Source organism: Lipotes vexillifer, unplaced genomic scaffold (assembly GCF_000442215.2).
Source record: "Lipotes vexillifer unplaced genomic scaffold, Lipotes_vexillifer_v1.1 scaffold354, whole genome shotgun sequence".
In the NCBI taxonomy this organism is placed as follows: Eukaryota; Metazoa; Chordata; class Mammalia; order Artiodactyla; family Lipotidae; genus Lipotes; species Lipotes vexillifer.
In genome coordinates this window covers 358,812-386,166 of record NW_006788892.1, presented here as the reverse complement: position 1 = coordinate 386,166, position 27,355 = coordinate 358,812, and the positions used below count along the sequence as shown (strand labels likewise).

The 27,355-nt window shown below is 37.3% G+C and overlaps 1 protein-coding gene across 1 annotated transcript; it reads left to right on the top strand.

Moving 5' to 3' along the window:
- The first annotated feature begins 3,580 nt into the window (after positions 1–3,580).
- Positions 3,581–25,403, top strand: LOC103079424 (caspase-12-like). Its single transcript, XM_007461882.1, is given in 11 exon segments — positions 3,581–3,625; positions 4,115–4,172; positions 4,511–4,765; positions 5,887–5,949; positions 6,119–6,196; positions 17,376–17,468; positions 17,862–18,034; positions 18,946–19,165; positions 19,576–19,722; positions 24,800–24,909; positions 25,305–25,403. Coding segments are annotated over 11 exon segments (1,341 nt in total).
- Positions 25,404–27,355: the final 1,952 nt, after the last annotated feature.

Below are 27,355 nucleotides of genomic sequence, written 5' to 3'. Positions count from 1 at the left end.
GTTGTTATTTAGAAGGCAAATGAATGAAGGGTTTCAGGAAGAGGTGAAAATATCACTGTGAAATGCTTCTATAGGTCAAAAAGGCTATTGGGGATTAAATATTTAATTTGACAATGTGGAAGTCACTGGTTACATTAACAAAAGTCATTTTGGTAGGGGGCTAGAGACAAAAGGGTGATTGGAGCTGCTTCAAGACAGAATAAAAAACATTTGGAGACAGCAAGGATAGACAATGATTTTGAGGAGTTATGGGGAAGTGGGATCAGGGAGGGTTTTTTAATATGGAGTATTATAATGTACTTTTACGGTTATAGTGTTGATATGAGTAAGTGGGAAAATCAATGATGTAAGAGAGTAATGTGACTATTGTTAAACAATGTCTTTGAGTAGGTGAGAGTGAGTGAATAGAATGAAGAAAGTGATAGCTTGGCCTTAAATAGAATTACAGGAGTGAAGATCAAGTATAGGAGACCAGGTAATTGTGAGTTAGTAGATCTTGTGAGTTAGTAGATCTTGAGACTAGAAGTATTCTTTGGGATAAAATTATTTGGGAGATTGGGCCCAAAGAGAAGGAAGTATAGTCTCAACATATCACTTTTCCAGACAGATTGCAATATGTACATAGCCAAAAATAATATAAATGTTCTTCATTGGTTCTTTAACATTTAGTTATTATAACAGACAAAGTACAGAAGGCTTGGTTGTGGATACACAAGTGAATTAAAATCTTAATAAGTTGACAATGTAAAATAAAAATATAGGTTAAAAATATTGGTGTAATTGGAGGTGAGAAAAGACAGAGGAGATTGTATGAGGGAAAAAATCTTCAATTTACATAGAAGAAAAGTAAGCTACTGAGCAACACTGATGGAAGAGGAAATGAGGGCTAAATATATTATTTAATATTTAAAAATTGTGATATCAAATATTAGGTAGAATAGGATGTAAATGAGGCAGTGTAAATGAACAGCATCTCATTTTTCAAGGTAATCAATGACATTGTTTGTATTTGATATATAAGAAAATAGAGGGATAAAATAGGCAAGTTATTGAGAATTCTGAAGATTACCACTAGAAAATAAAAATAGAAATCATTTAGGGAAGTGACATGTAGGATATGGGATTGAAGATTGGGAGAGATACTGGAGAATATGTTTTTTATTAAACACTTTGTTGTACTACTGGATTAGTTGCTTTAAGTGTGCATAATTTGACAAAATATTTTAAAATTATAATCTATCAACACTATAATACTGTATAGTCATCAAAAATGAGATAGTTCTTAATGTGTTGACTTTTTTAGAGGTTTGTCATACATTGTCAATTTTTTAAAAAGCAAATTATTGATAATATGGGAAAGAAGTTATAGGTAAATATGTGTTTGTCAGTTATCTATTGCTGAGTAACAAACTACCCCAAACTGCAGTGGCTTAAAACAATAAACGTTTACTATTGTTCACAAGTTGACCAGTTCACTGAGTGGCTCTTGTCTTTGTAATTATTCATGTGTCTGAGATCACCTGCATGTAGGGTAAGCATCTATACTGACATTGTTGGGACCTCCTATATTTTTGGAAAGCATCTGGATTTCTAAAGTATAAATACAGAGTGAAGTAAGTCAGAAAGAGAAAAACAAATATTATATATTAATGCATATATGTGGAATATTGAAAAATGTTACAGACGAACCAGTTTGCAAGGCAGAAACAGAGGCACAGATGTAGAGAACAAACGTATGGACACCAAGGGGGGAAAGTTGGGGGAGATTAATTGGGAGATTGGGATTGACATACATACACTAATGTGTAAGAACCTGCTGTATAGCACAGGGAGCTCTACTTCACTGTACAGTAAAAACTAACACAACATTGTAAAACAACTATACTCCAATTAAAAAAATAAAAAGCTGGTCTAGCATGACCTTGGCTGAGAAAACTGGGCTTTCTTGTATGTGATGTCTCTTATTCTCTAGTAAACTAGGCCAGGCTTATTCACATGGAGGTTCAGGTGTCCAAGAGGTTAAAGTGCACAATGCTTCTGAAGATCTGTGCTCAGAACTACACAATGTCTCTCTACTGTATCATGTTGGCCAAAACAAGTTACAAGGCGAGTCTGTAGTCAGAGCAAAGGGCATGGATACAAGTAGGCCAATGATTGTGGCCATCAATAAAATCAGTATTGTATTATGTATTTTTTATAAGAATAGAAAAAGATTCACAAAGATGCAAACTAAACATAGAATTGCATTATATATTTATAGTGTTGTATGTTTATAATGTGAAATTAAAGAAGCTGGATGATCTTACTCTGTTTCACAAAATTTTCTATTGTTTCATTTTCATGGAAAACATCTATGTATTATTTTAAGAAATTTGTAAGAGTTCCTTGTGCAGTTAACAGATAAAAGTATACACATGAATCTCATGGATAAACAATACCCAGAACTGACAAAATACCAGATGAGGAGAGAAGTAAAGAGATCATTTATCTGGGTTTTTAAAACTGTTTGGCAGTTCTCAAGTCAATTTCTCGCTCCCCTTCACCCAAGGCTTCTAAGTTCACACTTCATTTCTGGGGTTGAGGAGACATCAGTCAAGTGAGGCCCCCCTACTATTTAGTGGCTAAGGAGTGGCACAGAGACAAATAAGGGTCAATTTGACTTATTAAGTGTGTTAAAAATAGTCTGGAAAACAGAACATAGAAACTTATGTTTGTACCCGTGTGCATGCATGTGTGTGTGTGTGTGTGTGTGTGTGTGTGTGTGTGTGTGTGTGTGTGTGTGTATTTCATTCTGGTGACTTTGTTACAGTAAGGAGAAAAGTCAGTATTCACTTCCTGTGTTCTAAAAGAGAGAAGCTACATATCCAGAGGAGGAGTCAAATTCTATCCTGTCAAGTATGAGAGAATTTGAGAAGCTACAGTTTCCTTTTTAGGTAATGCTGGTCCACTGAGAACAAAGAAAGAAAGCTGCTTTCATTTTCACTGCTTTTCCTGCCCAGGGAGCTGGAGCAGCAATGGCTGGTGGGTCGCTCCAGGTTTTCTGGTTTTTGTTTTGTTTTGTTTTGTTTTGTTTTTACATCTTTATTGGAGTACAATTGCTTTACAATGGTGTGTTAGTCTCTGCTTTATAACAAAGTGAATCAGTTATACGTATACATATGTTCCCATATCTCTTCCCTCTTGTGTTGCCCTCCCTCCCACCCTCCCTACCCCATCCCTCTAGGTGGTCACAAAACACCAAGCCGATCTCCCTGTGCTATGCGGCCGCTTCCCACTAGCTATCTACCTTACATTTGGTAGTGTATATATGTCCATGCCCCTCTCTCGCTTTGTCACAGCTTACCCCTCCCCCTCCCCATATCCTCAAGTCCATTCTCTAGTAGGTCTCTGTCTTTATTCCTGTCTTACCCCTAGGTTCTTCATGACAATTTTTTTTTCTTAGATTCCATATATATGCGTTAGCATATGGTATTTGTCTTTCTCTTTCTGACTTCACTCTGTATGACAGACTCTTAGGTCTATCCACCTCATTACAAATAGCTCAATTTTCTTTCTTTTTATGGCTGAATAATATTCCATTATGGCTATGTTTTGTGGGGAGAAAGAGCTCAGGAGGAAGGAACAGGTGAGAGGAGAAGGAGCAATGAAGGGGGCACACACAAGACACAACTATTTTACTCTGAGACTGTAAGGGATGGAAGCTTGGGACACAGTAATAAGTATGCTAACAAAGTGTTTTAGACAATACATTACAATTTCTTGGAAAAATGGAAAATTTAGAAAATCTGGACCTATGTACTTAAATATTTCTTGTTGATTTTAGGCTTTTCTTTGGACTTCTGGACTTGACCCAGAGTTCTCACCTAAGTGTTACCTTGTCACAGTGAAAGGCCATGCAGTAAAAATGCAGAGTAACTTGAGATTCCTCCATATTTCTGCTCTCTGTGTGAATTTTAGTTTATAACAGTGAGCAAAACAGATACAGTTTGTGCTCTCAATCTCTGCACAGTGAGTCGCCCTGTCAGCCCTGTCCATGGAAACAAAAATGCATTCTTTTACAGGTGTAGTATGTTTTACTGCTCTACATATTGAATATAATGTGTTTTTAAATTAGGTATTGATAAAAATGACAGGAAGTGAAGGCATCATGGGTGATACAAAGACTAAACTGAGTCAGTCAACTCTCACTGACTTACAGTGAAGTTGCTTCACTTCTCTGGACCTCAGTTTCCCCATCCAAAAAAAAAAATAATTAGCGATTTGAACATCCATAAGTATTAGTCTAAGTGTGGTCCTCAGACCAGCAGCTTTGGCACCACCTCAGAAATTGTTAGTAATGTAAATTCATGGGCTCCACCCTGATCTATCAAAAAATAATTTCTGGGAATGGAGTGCAAAAAGCTCTGCTTATCAAGCTTTTTAAGGAGATTCTTTTTAAAATTGAGAACCACTGGCCTGGAATCAGATATCTAAGCTCCTCTCTGTATCTAAAATCCTATCATTCTCACAGAGATAAGACTACCAAAAGAAGACCCGGTCAACATGGTGAAGTTAATGGCCAGGAATGTGCTTGATGACATTTTTGATGATTTGATGGAAAATAAAGTGTTAAATATGGGTGAGTTACAAACATTAGGGGAAGAAGTGGACCACATTGTGAACAGGACTGGAGACCTGGTTGATGATCTCATTGAGAAAACACAAATGGCAGGCAAAATATTTAAGGACCATTTCTTCAACCCCGAGAAACAACTGAGTTTAGTGAGTATCTCAGTAAAGGGCTAGTAACTTGCTCTTTATCTACTATCCTCATGCAGTTTTTGCCTTTGTATTTCTTTTTGCAAGTGGATAATATACTATTCACATTTCTAGCACCATCTTTGCCTGACTGTCTATCTTATTTAATGTCACAAAATGCCCTGATCTACCCAGTCCCTGTTCCATCATCCCCAGTCTGACACAGATTAGGTGGTGAGTAAATATTTGTTAAAGGAATAAATGGTGCTAGTGTTATATTAAATTAAATGATAGTCTTTAATTAATCTGTGCTACTCTGGCCATACACTGTGGTCTTTAGAGTCATTCCCAGATATAGAATGGTCAGTAGAACAAAATCCACCATCTTATTCTTAGCTGTGGATTACCCAAGGAACAAATCTCTGAGAGCCTGTATTTCTCCTTGTTAAAGGAAGACAAAAGGAAATTGAAAGTTTGAGGAACGTAGATGTGTCCTTTCTAGCGTATGTATTGGCACACTTTTTCTTTGATGAGCCAGAGGTTAAATATTTCAAGCTTTTCGGACCATATGGTTTCTGTAATAATTACTCAAGTATGCTGTTGTAGTATAGAATCAGCGATAGAAAGTAAGTACAAAATAAGTGTGGATGTGTTCCAATAAAACTTTATTTACAAAAACAGGTGTCAGGCTGTATTTGGACAGTGGGCCATAGTTTGCTGACCCCTAGTTCAGAGTAAAATGATACATCAGTATATGCCTAATTCTTGGAACACCCTCTGGGACTATTTTGCTATTGTTGAAAGACTAACTTTTGTATAACAATGTATTTTTCTTCCTCATAATGAAAAGTGTTATTTCAGAAAACCTTGATTAATGAATTTGAATATTCCTTGAATTACAGAGGAGGAAGATAATGAGCTCTTCTTTGTTTCAGAGAAAATCTGCCTCCTCTTTCACTTGGCACAAAGTTACAGTTTTCTAAAACAAACCTGGAACTTAGAGAATGGGGCAAATCTACATGCTCCATAGAGTAGTCAGCCCCATGCTGAGCATAGTCATTTCCTAGTCAGTGCAAGGGAAAGAGTTTGAAGTGTATAGGTTCTATAAACTTAGTTCTGCTAACAAATTTTATTTTACTATTATTTCAGGATCTCATCTGGAAACTGAGAATGATGAATCTGAGAGCACTGAGTCATCTTCTTCTTTGACAGGTAACTGACTCCAAATCTCACATCCCAAGTGAAAACTCTTAGACCTCTAGTGCTGTTAGAAAGTATTTCCTTAAAAACCTAGAAATTCTATGTTCTCACTCAGTTTTCATCTTTGGAAATAACCTTCAGAATAGAGCATTGATCCTTAAATTTTTTCATTCCACTTCAGAATCTGAAGATGAAAGTGAAAAAAGTAGAGATGAGGAAAATGTTGAATCAGCCCAGGCATTGGCTCTCCCTCCAACAGGTAACTGCCCCCAAACCCAGTGGCTCATGGGAACCGTCATTCATTACTTGGGGTAAGGCAGCTGTACAACGTCCCTACATTATGGTGGAAAGACCACTTAACTGAGGCTCAGAAAATCTGGCTTATTTCTCTCCTCTGCACCTAACAAAGTCCCTTAAAAGTAAGGTTAGCATTTACATCCCTGATATTAAATTCTCCTAAGAATGTAGAAGTTGAAAGTGAAGATTATGAAACTGAGAAGAATACTAGATTGTCCCAGGTATCTGTTCTAACTATGATACATAGTTAGACACATGGACACATAATGACATTATTAGAGCAAAGACAGATAAAGAAACTCCTTATGGTGTAGTGGAAATAGAACTGAAGTAAAACCCAAGAAATCTGTAACACTGAGCCCATCACTGTCACTGATTAACCATATTTGCTGGTATAACCAACGTTTCTGAGACTCACATTTTTTAATGGAGTTGATAACATCTTTGAAAGGATTCATAAAACATCAAAGATATAGGCAACTACCAACTGCACAAAACAGAATAAGGATGTGATTAAGAAAAACACATTAAAAAAAACAGTATGAGTCACACATACTATGTGGACACCAAAGAATATGATGAATTATTGGGCCACATTAAAGAACCATAGCATCCAGAAAAAGGGTAATGATAGTATTGTCTTCTGAGTACTATATTTTCAAAAGTTACAGAAAAACTTACAAAAGGAATAAAAACTTTGTCATCTTTATTCATTGTTATATCCATTCATACATTATATATTCATATACTAATTGAAAATCTACAGTATGCTACTTTAATTACTGTGTTTATAGCAGTGAGCAAGATAAAGTTACTGCTTTCATACAGTGTAGTGAGGGCAGATATATAGTAAACTCTCAAAAAATAAACAGTATAATTTCAGGGGATGTACACAAGAAAGAGGATTAGGCCATAGAAAGCAATATTGTTGTTGAGGGTAGGGGTACACATGAGTCAGTGTGAACAGTTATGAGAACTCTTTTGAGATTATATTTCAGTATATAACTGAACAATAGGGAGGGAATTGTGCCAAACTTTAAGCCAAAAACATTCCATGGAAAGAGGAAACAAGAACAAGGGCTGTGAGTCAGGAATGGTCTTGTCATGTAAAAGGGTAATAGAGAAGGCTGGTCTGGCTGGGGAGTAGGAAATGAGGGGAATATTGGTGCAGGAGCTGTCAGATAGACTGGGACGGTCATAACATGTGGGGCCTCTGAGAGAATGCAAAACAATTCGGATTTTATTTGCAATGCAAAGCCTTTAGAATTTTTTGAGCAGAGGAGTGATAAACATAGAATAAAAAATCTACTTGTAAGCTACTTAAGTGTTTCAGTTAAGAGATAATAGCTTTTAAGCTGGGATTGCAGTAATAGAGATGATAACAAGTGGTTATATTTGGGATCTATTTTGGAGATAGAATCAACAGAAACTACAGATGGATTGGATATGGGCTAATGAAAGAAATGAAGGATTTGTTGAGACATGAATAGACCTAGAGGCTGTCATACAGAGTTAAGTAAGTCAGAAAGAGAAAAGCAAATATGGTATATTAATGCATATATGTGGAATCTAGAAAAATTGTACAGATGAACCTGTTTGCAAAGCAGAAATACAGACACAGATGTAGAGAAAAAATGTATGGACACCAAGGGGGGAAAGAGGGAGGTGAGATGAATTGGGAAATTGGGATTGACATATATACACTAATCTGTATGTATTTTATACTAATATGTATGAAATAGATAACTAATGAAAACCTGCTCTATAGCATAGGGAACTCTACTCAATGCTCGGTGGTGACCTAAATGGGAAGGAAATCCAGAAAAGAGGAGATATATGTATACATAGAGCTGATTCACTTCACTGTACAGCAGAAACCAGCACAACATTGTAAAGAAACTATACCTCAATTTAAAAAAATAGAAAAAAATTGATTCTAAGTTTTGGGCTTGGCAACTGGGATATCAATTCCTGAGAGAGAGAGAAAATTTGTGGTTTAGAGAAAACTTGGGAGAAACCTATTTGTAGAAGAAGACAGTATCAGAAGTCCTTCTTTGTAAGTTTAGTTTAAAACATGTTACATCCAAGAGAAAATGTTGAATAAGCAGGTGATGTACAACTGAGGAATTCACAGAGAGATGTTGGTACCACCTAGAAGAGGATGTTGGTAGAGAATAACAGAGACTCTAATACAGAATAATCACACTTTTGGAAGTTTGGCAGAAGAGGAAAAGTTAGCAATGAACACAGACAGATGTAGAAAGAGTAGCTGAAAAATGTAGGATCACAGAAGCCTAGAGAGCATTTTTCAAGAAAGATGTGTTCAACCATGCTAAATGCTAAGAAAGCAACAAATAGTCAGTGGTAACCTTGATAACAGGTGTTTTGCTTAAGTTGTGAGGATAATAGCCATTTTATGCATACAAGAAAAAAAATCAGAGTTGAAAACATGAAAATAGTGAAAATAGACAATGCCTTTAATGACTGTGCTGAGAAGTGGAGCAGAAAAATGGTACAATAGATGGAGGGGAAACAGAGTCAAGGAAATATGTTTTTAAAAGATAAATTAAGATTCTAATATGCCAACGGGGATAGCAGGTAGAAATTGGGAGAGAGGTAGAAATTGATGCTCTAGAAGATAGGGCTGAATAAATGCTTGAGTAAAGTTCCTGTGTGTGAGAGAGAAAGGGACTCATAAGGAGTGGTATCACGCTTAGATCAGAGGAAGAACATATCTTTCTTTTTTCTTTTCTTTTTTGTGGTACGCGGGCCTCTCACTGTTGTGGCCTCTCCCGCTGCAGAGCACAGGCTCCAGACGCGCAGGCTCAGCGGCCATGGCTCACAGGCCTAGCCGCTCCGCGGCATGTGGGATCTTCCCGGACCAGGGCACAAACCCGTGTCCCCTGCATCAGCAGGCGGACTCTCAGTCACTGCGCCGCCAGGGAAGCCCCATATCTTTCTTTTTAGTAGGAGGGAACGAACAGAATGTTCTTTGTTTTTTGTATTTGTTTCAGCAGTATCATAGTATTCTGAGTACAGTTCTCTTGCTTCCTTAGGTATGTTTATTCTTAGGTATTTTATTCTTTTTGATTCGATGGTAAATGGGATTGTTTCCTTAATTTCCTTTTCTGATCTTTCATTGTTAGTGTATAGGAATGCAAGTGATTTCTGTGCATTAATTTTGTATCCTGAAACTTTACCAAATTCATTGATGAGCTTTAGTAGTTTTCTGGTAGCATCTTTAGGATTTTCTATGTATAGTATCATGTCATTTGCAAACAGTAACAGTTTTACTTCCTCTTATCCAATTTGGATTCCTTTTTTTCCTTTTTCTTTTCTGATTGCTGTGGCTAGGACTTCCAAAAATATGTTGAATAGTAGTGGCAAGAGTGGACATCCTTGTCTTGTTCTTGATCTTAGAGGAAATGCTTTTGGTTTTTCATCATTGGAAATGATGTTTGCTGTGGGTTTCTGTTATATGGCTTTTATTATGTTGAGGTAGGTTCCCTCTATGCCCACTTTCTGGAGAGTTTTTATCATAAATGGGTGTTGAATATTGTCAAAAGCTTTTCCTGCATGTATTGAGATGATCTTATGGTTTTTATTCTTCAGTTTGTTAATGTGGTGTATCACATTGATTGACTTACATATGTTGAAGAATCCTTGCATCCCTGGGATAAATCCCACTCAAACATGGTGAATGATTCTTTGAATGTGTTGTTGTATTCAGTTTGCTAGTGTTTTGTTGGGGATTTTTGCATCTATATTCATGAGTGATATTGGCCTATAATTTTCTTTTTTTGTGATATGTTTGGCTGGTTTTGGAATCATGATGATGGTGGCCTTGGAGAATGAGCTTGGGAATGTTCCTTTCTCTGTGATTTTTTTTTTGGAATAGTTTAAAGAGGATAGGTGTTAACTCTTCTCTAAATGTTTGATACAATTCACCTGTGAAGCCATCTAGTCCTGGACATTTGTTTGATTTGTTCTTTAATCACAGTTTCAATTTCAGTACTTGTGATTGGTCTGTTCATATTTTCTATTTTTTTCTGGTTCAGCTTGGTTCAGTCTTGTATCTTTCTAAGAATTTGCCCATTTCTTCGAGGTTATCCATTGATTGATATAAGGTTGCTTTTAGTAGTCTTATATGATCCTCTGTATTTCTCTGGTGTCCATTGTAACTTCTCCTTTTTCATTTCTACTTTTATTGATTTGAGTCCTCTCCATTTTTTTCTTGATGAGTCAGGCTAAAAGTCTATCAGTTCTGTTAAAAATTGAACCAGATATTAGTTTCATTGATCTTTGCTATTGTTTTCTTCATCTCTATTTCATTTATTTCTGCTCTGATATTTATGATTTATTTCCTACTAACTTTAGGTTTTGTTTGTTCTTCTTTCTCTAGTTGCTTTCAGTGTAGGGTTAAGTTGTTTACTTAAGATTTTTCTTGTTTCCACGGGTAAGATTTTATTGCTATAAATTTCCCTCTTAGAACTGCTTTTCCGTGTCCAATAGGTTTTGGATCATCATTATTGTTGTTGTTGTCATTTGCCTCTAGGTATTTTTTAATTTTCACTTTGAATTCTTCAGTGATTCATTGGTTGTTTAGTAACATACTGTTTAGGCTCCATGTGTTTGGGTTTTTTACAGTTTTTTTTTTTTTCATGTAATTGATTTCTGTTGTGTTTAGAAAAGATGCTTGATATGATTTCAATTTTCTTAAATTTACTGAGGCTTGATTTGTGGCCCAGGATGTGATCTGTTGTGGGGAATGTTCCATGTGCACTTGAGACAAAGTGCATTCTGCTGCTTTCAGATGGAATTACCTATCGATATCAGTTAAGTTTATCTGGTCTAATATGTCATTTAACTCTGTGTTTCCTTACTAATTTTCTGTCTGGAAGATCTGTCCTTTGGTGTAATTGGGGTATTAAAGTCATCCACTATTTATTTATTTATTTATTTATTTGTTTGTTTATTTATTTATTTATTTATTTTGTGGTACACAGGCCTCTCACTGCTGTGGCCTCTCCTGTTGCGGAGCACAGGCTCCGGACACGCAGGCTCAGCAGCCATGGCTCACAGGCAGAGCTGCTCCATGGCATGTGGGATTTTCCTGGACTGGGGCACAAACCCGTGTCCCCTGCATTGGCAGGCAGACTCTCAACCACTGTGCCACCAGGGAAGCCCAAAGTCACCCACTATTATTGCATTCCTGTCATTTTCACCTTTCATGGCTGTTAGCATTTACCTTACATACTGAGGTGCTCCTCTGTTGGGTGCATATATATTTACAATTGTTATAATTTCTTCATAGATTGGTCCCTTGATCATTATGTAGTGTCCTCTTTGTCTTTTGTAAGAGTCTTTATTTTAAAGTCTATTTTGTCTGGAAAATACCCCAACATTTTTTTATTTCCATTTGCGTGAAATGCCTTTTTCCATACCCTCACTTTCAATCTGTATGTGTCCCTAGGTGTGAAGTGGGGTCTCAGACAGTGTGGTATTTTTTAATTTTCACTTTGAATTCTTCAGTGATTCATTGGTTGTTTAGTAACATACTGTTTAGGCTCCATGTGTTTGGGTTTTTTACAGTTTTTTTTTTTTTCATGTAATTGATTTCTGTTGTGTTTAGAAAAGATGCTTGATATGATTTCAATTTTCTTAAATTTACTGAGGCTTGATTTGTGGCCCAGGATGTGATCTGTTGTGGGGAATGTTCCATGTGCACTTGAGACAAAGTGCATTCTGCTGCTTTCAGATGGAATTACCTATCGATATCAGTTAAGTTTATCTGGTCTAATATGTCATTTAACTCTGTGTTTCCTTACTAATTTTCTGTCTGGAAGATCTGTCCTTTGGTGTAATTGGGGTATTAAAGTCACCCACTATTTATTTATTTATTTATTTATTTGTTTGTTTATTTATTTATTTATTTATTTTGTGGTACACAGGCCTCTCACTGCTGTGGCCTCTCCTGTTGCGGAGCACAGGCTCCGGACACGCAGGCTCAGCAGCCATGGCTCACAGGCAGAGCTGCTCCATGGCATGTGGGATTTTCCTGGACTGGGGCACAAACCCGTGTCCCCTGCATTGGCAGGCAGACTCTCAACCACTGTGCCACCAGGGAAGCCCAAAGTCACCCACTATTATTGCATTCCTGTCATTTTCACCTTTCATGGCTGTTAGCATTTACCTTACATACTGAGGTGCTCCTCTGTTGGGTGCATATATATTTACAATTGTTATAATTTCTTCATAGATTGGTCCCTTGATCATTATGTAGTGTCCTCTTTGTCTTTTGTAAGAGTCTTTATTTTAAAGTCTATTTTGTCTGGAAAATACCCCAACATTTTTTTATTTCCATTTGCGTGAAATGCCTTTTTCCATACCCTCACTTTCAATCTGTATGTGTCCCTAGGTGTGAAGTGGGGTCTCTTGTAGACAGTGTGTGTGTGTGTATATATATATATATATATATATATATATATATGTATGTATATGGGTCATGTTTTTATATTCATTCCGCCAGTCTATGTCTTTGAGATGGAACATTTAATCCATTTACATTTAAGGTAATTATTGATATGTATGTTCCTATTGCCATTTTCTTAATTGTTTTGGGTTTGTTTTTGTAGGTCTTTTTTTTTTTTTTCCCTTCCTCTTATGTTCTCTTCTCTTATGGTTTGATGACCATCTTTAGTGTTGTGTTTGTGTTGATTTTTCTTTTTTATGTGTATATCTATTGTAGTTTTGGGGTTTTTGTTCCCTTGAGGTTTTGATTTAGTACTCTATATATGTACAAGATTGTTTTAAGTTGCTGGTCTCTTTCTTGCCTAAAGAAGTTCCTTTAGCATTTGTTGTAAAGCTCGCTTCACAGTGCTGAATTCTTTTAGCTTTTACTTGTCTGTAAAGCTTTTGATTTCTCCAATGAATCTGAATGAGAGACCTACTGGTTAGAATATTCTTGGTTGTAGGTTTTTCCCTTTCATTTCTTGAAATATATTGTGCCACTCCTTTCTGGCCTGCAGAGTTTCTGCTGAAAAATCACCTGATAACCTTATGGGGATTCCCTTGTATATTATTTGTTGTTTTTCCCTTGTTGCTTTTAATATTTTTGTTTGTCTTTAATTTTTATCAGTTTGATTAATATGTGTCTTTCTGTGTTCCTCCTTGGGTTTATCCTGTATGGGATTCTCTGTACTTCCTGGACTTCAGTGGGTGTTTCCTTTCTCATGTTAAGGAATTTTTCATCTACAATTTCTTCAAATATTTTCTCAGGCCCTTTCTGTTTTTCTTCTCCTTTGAGACCCCTATAATGCAAATTTTGGTGCATTTAATATTGTCCCAGAGGTCTCTGAGATTGTCCTCATTTCTTTTCATTCCTTTTTCTTTATTCTGTTCTTGGCAGTGATTTCCACCACGCTGTCTTCCAGCTCACCTATTCATTCTTCTGCCTGAGTTATTCTGCTCTTTATTCCTTCTAGTGTATTTTTCATTTCATGTATTGTATTGTGCATCTCTGTTCTTTAAATCTACTAGTTCCTTGTTAAATATTTCTTGTATTTTCTCAATCCATGCCTCAACAGTTTTTCTGAGATTTTGGACCATCTTTACTATCATTACTCTGAATTATTTCTCAGGTAGATTGCCTATATTCTCTTCATTTTGTTGTTCTTGTGGGGTTTTATCTTGTTTCTTTATCTGGGACATACTTCTCTGTCATCTCATTTTATCTAACTTTCTGTGTTTATAGTCTCCTTTCCACAGGCTGCAGGATCATAGTTCCTCTTGTTTCTGGTGTCTGCTCCCTAGTGGGTGATGTTGGTCCAGGGGTTGTGTAGGCCTCCTTGTGGAAGGGACTGGTGCCTTACCTCTCACAGATGGGCCTGTGTCTTGTCCCTCTGATAGGCATGGCCATGTCTAGGGGTGTGTTTTGAGGCAGTTGTGAGCTCAGTACAACTTTAGGCAGCATGTCTTCTGATGGGTGGGGCTGTGTTCCTACCTTTGTTGTTGTTTGGCATGAGACTTTCCAGCTCTGGGGCCTAAAGTTTGTTGGATGGGGCCAGGTCTTTCTGCTGAAATGTGGACCTCTGGGAGATCTCACTCCATTCAATATTCTCTGGGGCTTCTGCTACCAGTTTCCTTGCCCTCACAGTGAGTGATAGTTAACATCTGCCTTCCCAAGAGACCCTCTAAGACCCCCTAGGTAGTTGTAGCATGGGTTCCTATGGAGGTACTGCTTTGTGCTGTGTCCCTCCAAGAGTGGAGTCTCTTTTTTCCCCAGTACTGTGGAGCTCTTGCACTCAAGCCTGCTGGCTTTCAAGACTAAAATGCTCTGGGGCTTCTTCCATCCAATGCCAGACCCTCAGACTGTATTGGAGGGCTATTTTATGTGAAACCTCTCTGTGTAGCCTGCATGGGTTTAATATTTTTTGGTACAAGGGTTGTTTTTAATATAGATGTCTGCCACCTCTTTCCTCACTGTATGATGGCTGTTATTCCCTTTATAGGAGGTGTGACTGATGTTGTATTGTCCAGAGCCTGCACTAGATATTGAGCAGGGCCTCCCCTTTGCCCTGTGGTTGCTACTTCCTTGCCAGAGGTGGGGTATGCTCCCTAGTTGTTGGAAGAGAGACCCCCAGATCTGTTTCTTAGCTGTGTTTCTGATCTGTGGTTTGAGGTAGGTAGGATTGCAGTACTCCTACTGGGAAGGAAGCCACTAAGTATTCCTCCTCTGGAGGTGTTCACCTATGGGTGTGCTCTGTTGTGTCACCTTTTATCCATTGTGAGAGCTCTCAGGTTACACTGCTGTTGGCACTGCTTTCAGCCCCACTTTAACTGTGGGTATGCCAGCCACTGGTCCTGGTATCTCTCAGATGTTTTTTCACCAGACCTCCAGCATAGATCCACTGAATTCAGGTCCCAGGATTGCAAGTAGTCATGGATCTGGACCTACTGTGGGTGCTATGGGGACAGCTCTGACTCTAGCCTGGCCCAAACCCTATGTATATGTGCCCACAAAGTTTACAGATGCTAAAGCTAGGTCCGTCTTGACTGTGGGAGCACTTGTTGCCCATTCAGACATTCTGTAGGTGCTGAGATTACAAGGCTGATCATGGGGGTGTCAATTGAATCTTCCCACAGCTGTGAGGAGAGATTTGAGTTTTTCTTCCTTAGTTATATGTTCCCTGTGGGCTCAGCTGTGGTTTCAGCCCCACCTCTGCATGTGGGCCACCCACAGAAGTCTGCTCCTGAGTCTTCCCTGGAGCACACGAGTCTGCCCTGGTGGGGAGGGAGCTTGGATGCAGCACTGAGGCCAGGGTCACAAGAGCCCTGGTGGTGATGGGAATGCAGTAAGCCAGTGGTCCTGGGCAGGCAGCGGCCAATATGTGGGGAGAAAGAATGCAATGGCCTCTCCACCCCTTGTCACTTAACCTTGGCACTTTGCTTCTACGGCAGTCCAGGTTTCCTCCACAAGAATTCCTGGTTGTGGATTTCCTCACTCCTGTCCCCTCAAGCTATCTCCTTGCAGCCAACAGCAGTCCTTTCCCTGGGTTTGCTCTCCATACACCATGTTCCAGCACCCAGGCCCTGTGCACATCAGTGCACATGCATCTCATGCTGGGGCATGCAGGGCTGTGGCACAGACTGTCTGTGTAGGTCTCACTCTGTACTGCCTGCCACAGACCAGTTGCTACACTCTCTTCCAACAGCCTCAGAAGCTCCCCTTTTGTCCCAACTGATCTTCCCACAGGTGAGAGTACTTCCCTGGATGAAGCAACCTCTCCTCTCCTTCAGCTCCCCAACCCAGGGGTGCCGTTCCCATCCTGCTTCCTCTCCTCTTCTGTTTCCCTTCTCTTTTCCTCATCTTACCCAGTTATGCAGGGATCTTTCTTGTCCTTTTAGGTGCCTGAGGTCCTCTGCTAGTGTTTTATTTTATTATTATTTTTTTTTTTGCGGTATGCAGGCCTCTCACTGCTGTGGCCTCTCCCATTGTGGAGCACAGGCTCCGGATGCGCAGGCTCAGCGGCCATGGCTCACGGGCCCACCCGCTCCACAGCATGTGGGATCTTCCCGGACCGGGGCACGAACACGTGTCCCCACCATCGGCAGGCGGACTCTCAACCACTATGCCACCGGGGAAGACCCTCTCTGCTAGTCTTTAGCCATGTTCTGTGAGAAATTTTCCGTTTGTAGATGTATTCTTGATGTATTTGTGGGGAGAGATGAGCTCCATCCACATCCTTCTACTTCTCTCCCATCTTGACCTCCATCAATGATATTCTTATGCAAAAATATTAGAAGGAATAGAATGTTTGTTGCCTAAGGGAAAATGTGAACCAGGGGATACTTGGTAGCTATTTTCAAGTATGAAAGATAACTATTCATTAACAAGCAGTCATAAAATTTTAATCTGTGCCAGGTATCATTCTAGATACTAGGAATACGGAGATCAAAGACATCTTCCCTGTCTTAATTATGCTTACAGTACAATAAACACAATTAAGATAAAAATAATTATTTATATGGGGCATTTACATAAAAAAATAGAAACATAGAGAAAGATATATTGAAGTCATGGGAGAATTCATGGGCTTTACAGGAAGAGGAATTAGATGTTTTTTTTCTGTATGTTCCCAATGTGGAAAATATATATCAGTGCTTGGAGAGTTCACACTTTATGATGCTCAGAACTGTTCAAAAATGCCTTAGAATGTTGTAAGTACCCTGTTAGTGGAGATATTTCAGAGTGGTAATAATAAAGTAGGCATATAGTCAGCAGAGTTCAAATATCTGAATAATGACCTTATTAGGCAAGATGAACATTAGGCTTCCTTCCCAATCTTAGATATTATGTTTATGTGAGTCTAATGTGTTGGGTCTGAGAAAGCAATCAAAGTTATGACCACTAACAAAAACAGAAATTTATGGTGGGTTCAGTAAGAAGCAGAAAGCACAAGGGGGAGTATTCAAGATTTGTGTTTTAGTCATTTTAAATATGAAATGATTTTCTTATTATATTAAACTTTGTGGTAGGCTGGCAGTAAGCATTTCTGGAGAATGAAAGCCCGGTCAAAAGATCTGCATGACTTCATGGCAGTGGATGCTACTGTTTAATGAGCTATTTTTTTCTCTTTTAGCTCCACAGGAAACACAGGCTTCCCAACATGGGAAGTTAAAACTTTGTCCTCTTGATCACTTCCATACACTGAAGACAACAAAGGCAGATGAGGTGATATGCTTTGGAAGATTTTCCATTTAAACAAGATACTAGGACTCACTCAATTTTAGTTCTTGTTACAAATGTCCTAAGATCAGACCAAAGGCACAGGATGTTATTTAATCATCTTATCTAATTAACTGGTTCTTACATTTGATCTCCTGTCTCTTCCATCACATTCTGAACTCCTATCCACCACCCAACCAAAGCCAAGTTCCTAGAGTGTATACTCAGACCTAGTATATGTTTTCAATTTCAGGTATTGTCTCTTCCCTCAAGAGAATATATTTCCATTTCCAGGCTCTCCAGCCATCCACTATTTAATTGAAAGGGCCTGTTTTGTATGAACTTTGGAGGCAAAATTAGGTGGTCTGGAGCAACTTATTTTGTGTCTGTTAATTGCATTTATATCCAGTGATGGAGAATGAAGTCTGGACATGCCTGGCCCTCATCATCTGCAGCAAAGAATTTGACTATCTTTCTAATCGATATGGTTCTGAGGTTGACCTTTTGGGAATGCAAGATTTGCTTGAAAACCTTGGATACTCAGTGGTTGTAAAAGAGGATCTCACAGTTCTGGTAATGGACCAGGAAAGTGAGACAAGCTTCCTTCCCTCCTAAAGTTTTGAACTTCTTCCTTAACAGCTGTAAGAATAAAATGCATGTTATAGAAATTATATTTGCTCCATAATAGGATTCCCTTAATTTCAGCCTCCTCCCATGCACAGTCTCATAGAAAATATTTAGATCAGCTCTATGTAGCAGTATTTTCCCCCAAATGTTGGATCTTTCTAAAGTTCTCAATCTGGGAGGCATCTATTACTTGATAGCCTGCGTGAGACATAAGCTCTGGGCCCTGAAAGTTACTGATATCTACAGAAAGAGCTTATGAGACTTTTACAATTTCAATATAATGTGTGTAAATGTAAAAGTGTGTAGAAAAAAATTGCACATACACACATAAAGAAAATGTTGTTATTCTGGCTGTGCCAAAAATAATCCCAGAGGGCTTTAGACAAAACATTTTAAACCTAACTTTCTGCTGTTCCAAGATGAAGGAATTTGTTGTGTTTCTATTTTTTGTCAATTGAAAATTCTCTCTGTCTCTGTCTCTGCCTCTGTCTCTGCCTCTCTCTTTTTAAATAAAAACTTACAGGAACTCCAACATGTAAAACAGATGAAAGCAAAGCTCTCGTATTGGAGACATATCATCTCACTTGCCCCTCATTATACTCCATCTCCCAGTATCTTAAGTGTAAGGTTCTATTGAAAACCATTGGGCTAGATGCTATGTAAAATCTCTACTAACTTTAATATTTTACACACCTAATTTCCTGGTTTTATGTCAGAATATAATTTCTCTTACAATTCCATTCAGTCCAAATCACCTGTTTCTTTAGTGCTTGCTCCTTTTTGTGAACTCCACCTAGTATTTGAGTATAAACTATATAAGGAGAATTCCTCAATAGTAATTCTGGCGTGTTTTTCAGGAAATGGAAACAGCGCTAAGACAGTTTGCTGCCCACCAAGAGCACCAATCCTCAGACAGCACATTCTTTGTATTTATGTCACATGGCATCCTGGATGGAATATGTGGGACAGACCCAGATATTCTTCGTGATGATACCATCTTCCAAATTTTCAACAGCTGTAACTGCCAGAGTCTAAAAGACAAACCCAAGGTCATCATTATGCAGGCCTGCTGAGGCAGTGAGTCTGAGTTCAGGAAACCCAGGGAGTGGCCATGTACTTCTTTCTATTAGTCTAGTGTCTAGCTTTCATTTTCCCAGGAATGGGGAGAAACAATATTTCAGTACAACTCTTAGGTCCAGTCCAGAAAGAAATTGTAATAAGCCTGTACTATTTTTCTTTTTTTTAAGAAATGATAAGTAGCCTAGAATAATGAGGAATATCCTGATTATTTGGGATTAGGTTTTCAACATGGTCATTCTAAACTTAAGTGAGCTTTATGTGGTTCCCAGTCAGTGAGGTAGTTTTTCTAGTAGCAAGACATTTGCATTTTTACTAAATGCCATATTGAAAGGAACAATTGTAAAAGACTTTCTGTGTGTATGTGTGTGTGTTAATATAACATCTTTTATAAGACATGGATGTCTCAGAAGGTGCTGGGGTTTTTTGGGTGACTGACATGAGAGAAGCCTCTGCATATAGGTATGACCAGTTCTTGCAGTGTTCCATCTGGAATGATGCCATTACAAACAGCCATGTGGAGAAAGACTTCATTGCTTTCAAATCTTTGACTCCATGTAAGTGACTTCAGAGAGAACAATTTCTAGATCTCCTATTAGTTTCTTGATCACAGGCTTGGTTATTATCATATCTTATCACTAATATAAGAATATTTCTTCTGTAACTAATGAGATATTTAGGTGGGGGAGATATTTAAGTATTGAGAGTTTCATGACTGGAAACCTGTATGTATTGATACTGGAGGAAATTTTCAAAATAAACAGGACTTCGGTGAAGACCCAGATTTAAGATAGTCTATACATAAATCAAGAGGTTTTTTAGATGTAGCAATGGCACAGAAATGTATCATCTTCTCAGATTTGGTCCACCTGATGATCTACTAACAATTAAATGAGCCAACCAGTGAAACTGTAAAGCTTGCTCAACACATGCTTGCTCAACACCTATTGGCCTGTTATTTGAATCTAGTCTTAGGTTATTAGTTAACATTCAAATGCCTGACTTCATGAGAGTGCAGTCAGTGACTGAAAATCCTTCTTTGGCAGGAAAGTCAGAGTAGAAGGTAGAAATAAAAGATATTCTTGATTGCTCATGGTCATACCTGTAGAAAATCTATTTAATAGTCATTCATGATATTGTTTTATCAATGATTTAGATAACAAGGGCAGTTTTAAAAACCTAGTTTATACAAGTTCTAAGTGCTTTAGTGTAGTAATTTCAAATTTTACTGTGCATGGGAATCATTGAGAACATCATTAAAACATAGATTTCTGAGTCAGTATGTCTGGGGCAGGGCCTGAGATTTTTCATTTTTTAAAAGCTCCATGGTGATGCAGTGTTGTTGGTTCATGGCTGCTTGTGACTAGGAAGGGATCAGAGGACCCTCTGAGTCTACCTGGGGAAATAGGAAAGAGACCATGCAGGAAACACCCATTCCACAACTGGAATAGTTCTATTTCTCTTTGTTTTACATATTGGAGTTTTAATTATATTTTATTTGAAAGAAGAGTTCTGTGCTTTTAGCTATTGAAGGAAGTTCAAAAAGTATATGCAGTCTGATACATACTCTAAGAGATTATTTAATTTAATTGAGGAAATAAAGTAATTTAATTGAGGAAATAAAGTCTAATATGTGAAATTCTTGCATTAATATTTTTATATACATAACTATGTGCAGATAATGTACTAGGTGCAGGGCATGTGATACACAGTTAAAGCAGGCATGGTCACTAAACATTACAGATTACAGAGTGTATGGTCAGGCCAGGGAGACAGAAATTAATTGGGGGAAAATGTCTGTTATGTTTAACAGAAATAAATAATGATTGTCAAATGTGATGTGTTTTAAAGAAAAAAATCGTGCTCACATTTGAAAGATGAAGGAGTTACCCATATCAAGGGCATGAAAGACAAAATCAAACAGACTCACTATGTCACATGGTTTTAAAATGGAGCCTAGAGGCCATTAACGAAGTGAGCTTTATGCACATCCTCACCAGCTGAAACATGAACTTTTTTTTTTTTTTTTTGCGGTATGTGAGCCTCTCACTGTTGTGGCCTCTCCCGTTGCGGAACACAGGCTCCGGACGCGGAGGCTCAGCGGCCATGGCTCACGGGCCCAGCTGCCCCACGGCATGTGGGATATTCCCGGACCGGGTCATGAACCCGTGTCCCCTGCCTCAGCAGGCGGACTCTCAACCACTGCGCCACCAGGGAAGCCCTGAAACATGAACTTTTGAGCTGGACCAAACTACAAATATGCCAAATATTCCAATAACTCTGCAAGAATACCTGCTACTTGCTCCAGTAATGGACTTTTGCTGAGTGACAGCCTTGTCAACCAATCATGTTCAGTCAAGTCTAGCTTTCTGCCTTGCAACATCAAACAAAATTCTTTGTAAGCAAATTATGTAAACATTCCCTTTTTTGTCTTTAAAAACCTCTGATTTTGACCCTTAGTGGGACACTATTTGGATTGCTACCCAAATCTGTGTGCCCTGAATAACAATTCTTTGATCCCAAATAAATGTTTTTGCTTGATTATTGCCTCTTAACATTTTTAGGCTGACAAGGGTAAGAGAGGAATATTCCAGACAGAAAAAAAAAAAAAAAAGCAGTGTAGCAGGAAGGCGTGAGAAAGAAAGAAAGGAGCTTAGAAAAGAGAACCAGAGAACCAGTGTGGCTAAAACACAGAGCCAGGGGACAGTAATCAGAAGGAATTTGGAGAATTACACAAAAGCCACATAATTTGAGGCCTCATATGTTAAGGAAGGATTTGGTCTTTTGTACTAATATATTTTAATACTAATTTTACTTTATACTACTAATTTTACTTTATACTATTTCATTGCTTAGATGACCTTTAAGATTTTCTTGCTTTTTTTCTTTTTAAAAAAATGTATTGAAATATAGTTGATTTACAGTATTATGTTAGTTTCAGGTGTACAGAAAAGTGATTCTTTTTTTACATTCTCTTTCATTATAGGTTTTTACAAGATATTGAGTATAGTTTCCTGTGCTATACAGTAGGTCCTTGTTGGTTATCTATTTTATATATCATAGTGTGTATATTTTAATCTCAAACTCCTAATTTATCCATCACCCCTTTCCCCTTTGGAAGCCATAAGTTTGTTTTCTATGTTTCTGATTCTATTTCTATTTTATGAATAAGTTCATTTTTGTCATTTTTTTAGAGTCCACATATAAGTGATATCATATATTTGTCTTCGTCTGGCTTACATCGCATAGTATGATAATCTCTAGGTCCATTCATGTTGCTGCAAATGGCATTATTTCATTCTTTTTAATGGCTGAATAGTATTCCATTGTTTATATGTGTATGTGTGTGTATATATATATATATATATTACATTTTCTTTATCCATTCACCTGTCAATAGACACTTAAGTTTCTTCCATGTCTTGGCTATTGTAAATAGTGCTTCTATGAACATTGGGGTGCATGTATCTTTTTGAATTATGGTTTTCTCCAGATATATGCTCAGGAGTGGGATTGCAGGATCATATGGTAGCTCTATGTTTAGTTTCTTAAGGAAACTCCATACTGTTTTCCATAGTGGCTACACCAATTTACATTCCCACCAATAATTTAGGAAGGCTCCTTTTTCTCCGCACCCTCTCCAGCATTTATTATTTGTAGACTTTTTGATGTTGGCCATTCTGATTGGTGTGAAGTGATACCTCACTGTAGTTTTGATTTGCATTTCTCTAATAATTTGTGATGTTGAGCATCTTTTCATGTCCCTTTTGGACATCTGTGTGTCTCTTTAAGATGATCACTGTGAGGATTCTGTGGAGAATGAATTACAGTACAACAAAATTAGATGTAGAGAGATAGGTTAAAATGCTATTGCAGTATTACAAGCCATAGGTGATAATGATATTCTTGGGATGAGGTAAATATTTGGATCCAGGAAATAATTAGTATATAAAATTTATATGGCCTAGTAGTTTAGGAAGTATGTCTGATGAACATGAAGACATGATTGAGGTGACTCAAGTTTGCAGTGGAGAACTATGGTTTATTCATTAAAATGGGAATCCTGCCAGAAAATTTGAGATGCCTTTGGCATATTTCAAGATGAAATGAAGAGTGGAGAGTTACATAGCTGTATATTCCAGAGGAGAGAGCATTTGAATTTTGGGAGATGCTTGCCTAAGAATGATATCTAATATTCTAAAAATGGATCAATTTATCTAGCAACAGAAAATAGAAGGAGAATAGATCCTAAAGCTAAGGTTTGAAGAACTCTAGAGTTCAGAATCTGAGACAGAAATATTAGTCAGCAAATTATACTAAGAAATTATGGTCAGGGAATAAGAAAACTAGGAGGATGTGTTGTCAGAGTTATGAAGAAAGAATCTGTTGGAGTTACCAATATTTTCTGATGTGAATGGGAGACCAGGTAAATGTGAGGCCTGATAAATGACCATTAGACTTTTAATGAATTAGAGGTCATGGATGACCTTGGGGAAAGTCATTTGGTAAAGTTGTTGTGGTAAGGAGAAGACAGACAGGAGTGAGCAGGCTAGGAGGAAATGAAGATGTTGAGTATAGATAAATTGGAGAAATTTAACTATAAAAAGGAAGGAGAAGTAGGAATAATAACTATAAAAAGGAAGGAGAAATTTAACTATAAAAAGGAAGGAGAAATAGCTTCAGATAAAGTGACAAGAGAATGTTAGCTTTTTCTGATAAGAGAAATTTGATCACATTGCAATGGTAAAGAGAGGTAATAATTCAAAAGATGTTCACCTAAAGTCTGTCATACAGAGTGAAGTTAAGTCAGAAAGAGAAAAACAAATACCGTATGCTAACACATATATATGGAATCTAAGGAAAAAAAAAAAAAGTCATGAAGAACCTAGGAGTAAGATGGGAATAAAGACACAGACCTACTAGAGCATGGACTTGAGGATATGTGGAGGGGAAAGGGTGGGCTGGGACAAAGTGAGAGAGTGGTATGGACATATATACACTACCAAAAGTAAAATAGATGGCTAGTGGGAAGTAGCCGCATAGCACAGGGAGATCAGCTTGGTGGTTTGTGACCACCTAGAGGGGTGGGCTAGGGAGGGTGGGAGGGAGGGAGACACAAGAGGGAACATATATGGGAACATATGTATATGTATAACTGATTCACTTTGTTATAAAGCAGAAACTAACACACTATTGTAAAGCAATTATACTCCAATAAAGATGTTAAAAAAAAATAGATGTTCACTCAATAAAACAGTGAGTGCAAAAAATTATAGTATTAAAACAGTATGGAAGAAGAGGAGGCCCAGAGTCAAGGACTGTCAAGACCTGGCTTCTTTTATTCTATTATGTAGTAAATGCTCAAAGGATTTATGTTCTTTTCTACTACTTGCAGTCCTAGAGGCCATAATGTTGGCCCTGCCTACTAAGAACATCAAAGGAATTTACAATTGAGGGTCTATGATGGCTTCTCTGGGCCTGTTATGGAAACATCTCAGCATTATCCAGATTTGACCTCCCTCCTTCCTACGAAGCACCAGAATCAAACTTTGTTCAAAAGCTATGGCTCTAAGAGTCTTGTACACTTATATTGTGGCTGAATCCCCCCATTATTTTAAAACCGTTTATTTTCAGGCAATGTTTCTTGGATACTTGACACAAATGGCTCTCTCTTCATTTCCCAACTTATCTACTACTTCAACGAATATTCTTGGTGTTATCATTTGGAGGAGATTCTTTGAAAGGTAAGAATCTCGATGTCTTTTCAATTTATGTCCTAGAAAACTCTGTTAGAACTGTTTGCAAAGTTTTTCTGTGAATCCTGAAGCTCTTAAGTCATCTTGATGCTCCTTCCTGTACTCCAAGTATATTTAAAAAGGAAGTTTTTGGAAGCACACTACGTAGTACCAGAGTGAGTTTTTCTGATTCTGACAGGCTTGCTTATTTAATGAGTGCTTTTGAGAGTACTATTTCATTTGTGTAGGTACTGTATCCAAGGAAAAGCTAAAAAGTCCTTCTGTTTATATTGTACTGTCTGACCACAGCCTTAATACAAACTATATACTGTATACTCACTTCTGAGAAGAAGTCCAGAATTCCCTTTTAATTTTTTTTTAAAAAGATTTCTTTACTATTTTAGGTTCAACATACATTTGAGACCCCAAATGTACTGACCCAGATGCCCACGATTGAAAGACTATCCATGACACAATATTTCTACCTCTTCCCTGGGAATTAAAATCATGCAAAGCATCCAGGTAAATGTATCCAAGATGTGGATTTGGGTGCTCCTTGCTCAGAGTCTATACAGAAAGTCTGGACAGAATGGCGAACAATGACAAAGTGCTGCAGCACCGTAGTCACTGAGGCTCGTCTTATCTGCCTTTTCTTACTGGCTGCTGGTGAAACTGTAGTTTTAATTGACTTTGGCCATTGTATATTGACTGCACGTGAAATGATAAGTCCAATGGTAGCTTGCTAGAAAACATTTCAGTTATCATTTCTCTCAAGGATCTACTCAGTGAATATAAAATATTTATTTTTTATGCATGCACAAAACCAAATAATAGGACATGCTATGTAGAGCAGGTTTTTAGCTTCCTGACTTCTGAGAAGTCAGTTTTGCTGAGTCACATCTCTTCTCTGTTTGTGATGAGGGCTGCCTGGACCACAGTGTCAACTGTTATTGCTGGATCTATGCTGAGGCAATGAGCTTCTAGTGTAGATCTTCCCATTTGGGGATGACAGGTCCATAACCCTTTTGTGAAGATACATCTCACAGGAGAGATGAGTTCTATCTTATCTCTAGAAGCCCAATTACTCTCTTTATATTTTCCAGGAAAATTAAGGCATTATGGTTCCTATGAATCTACTATTTTAAAAGGTCAACTTAATTAAGAATATTTTTATATAAACTTCCCAACTGCCCATCCTCCAGAAATAATGGTAAAATCACTCCTATACTACTGCTGTATTAATGTTTCATAAATTCTTTTAAAATTATGCTTTGCTTTCTCATTTTATGTCATGCTCATTACAAAACAAATTTTAAATATAGAAAAACAAAAACTTTAATGAAGAAATAATACTTGCTAACCTTTTTGGTATTTCTAGATGCAAGTCTAAATACTTCTACATTTTTTTGTTGCCAAGATTTGTTATATGCATACAAGAAATAGTGCTGATAATGATTGGCAGAGAAATGAAGATACATGCCTCTTTTTAATACTGTTACTAATTTAATAGATAAAAATAGTCAATTTCATTGGAACATATTTTTAATGTCTTTATTAGCTATATCTTAGTATGAATTATTAATTCATATTATTTTCTTATTTTGTTTCAAGTTTTTTGTGTTTTTCTTATCAACTTGTGTAAATACTCCCTGTATTAGAAGGAAGGATTAGACCATGTTCTTATGTTATTAGACCATGGTCATATGTTAGCATGTATTTCTTAGTTTGATATTGTATTTTGTGTATGATATTATGTGACATGTAGAACATTGACATCTTCAGTAATGACATCCACTTATATTTTTTCTGCACTTACTTCTACTTTTTAAATTAAATATTGCATACTTCATCCATAATTTTTTAGAATTGCTGTTAAGATTTTTTTATCTTTCTCTAAATTATATATGTTGTTTTCTATGAATTGTGGGATACTATTATTAAGGATATTATTGATATTTTTTCAATGAATTACAAATTGTGAAAGAAATACTTGTTGATTCATGCTTCATTTTCTTACTAATTGTCTTTAATATTAATTTAGAATGTGCTCTGGGCTACTTGTTTTTGGAGAGTATATAATAAAGATACTAGACTTTGGTTTTTACATTAGGGAATCTTTGACTACAAGGGATTGGAATCCACTCAAACTAGCCTCAAAACACAAAACAAAACAAACACCAAAATAACAGTCTTAAAGTAAGCATACAACAGGTAATCTAATATTCCTACAAGTGGAAAACAAAAAAATAGCCATGTCTCTGGAAATCTCGTCTAGAAAATTGAAAGTCAGGAAATCATTCTCTCCGATTAGTCCCTCCAATGTAACATGAGTCTTTCTTTTAAATCTTGCATCTATAAAAATCTATAATTTTTAATAAATTAGCTAACTTCTCTGACACAATTTTCCAAGTATGAAGTGGGTACACTAACACTTGACTCATAGAGAGCAGGTACA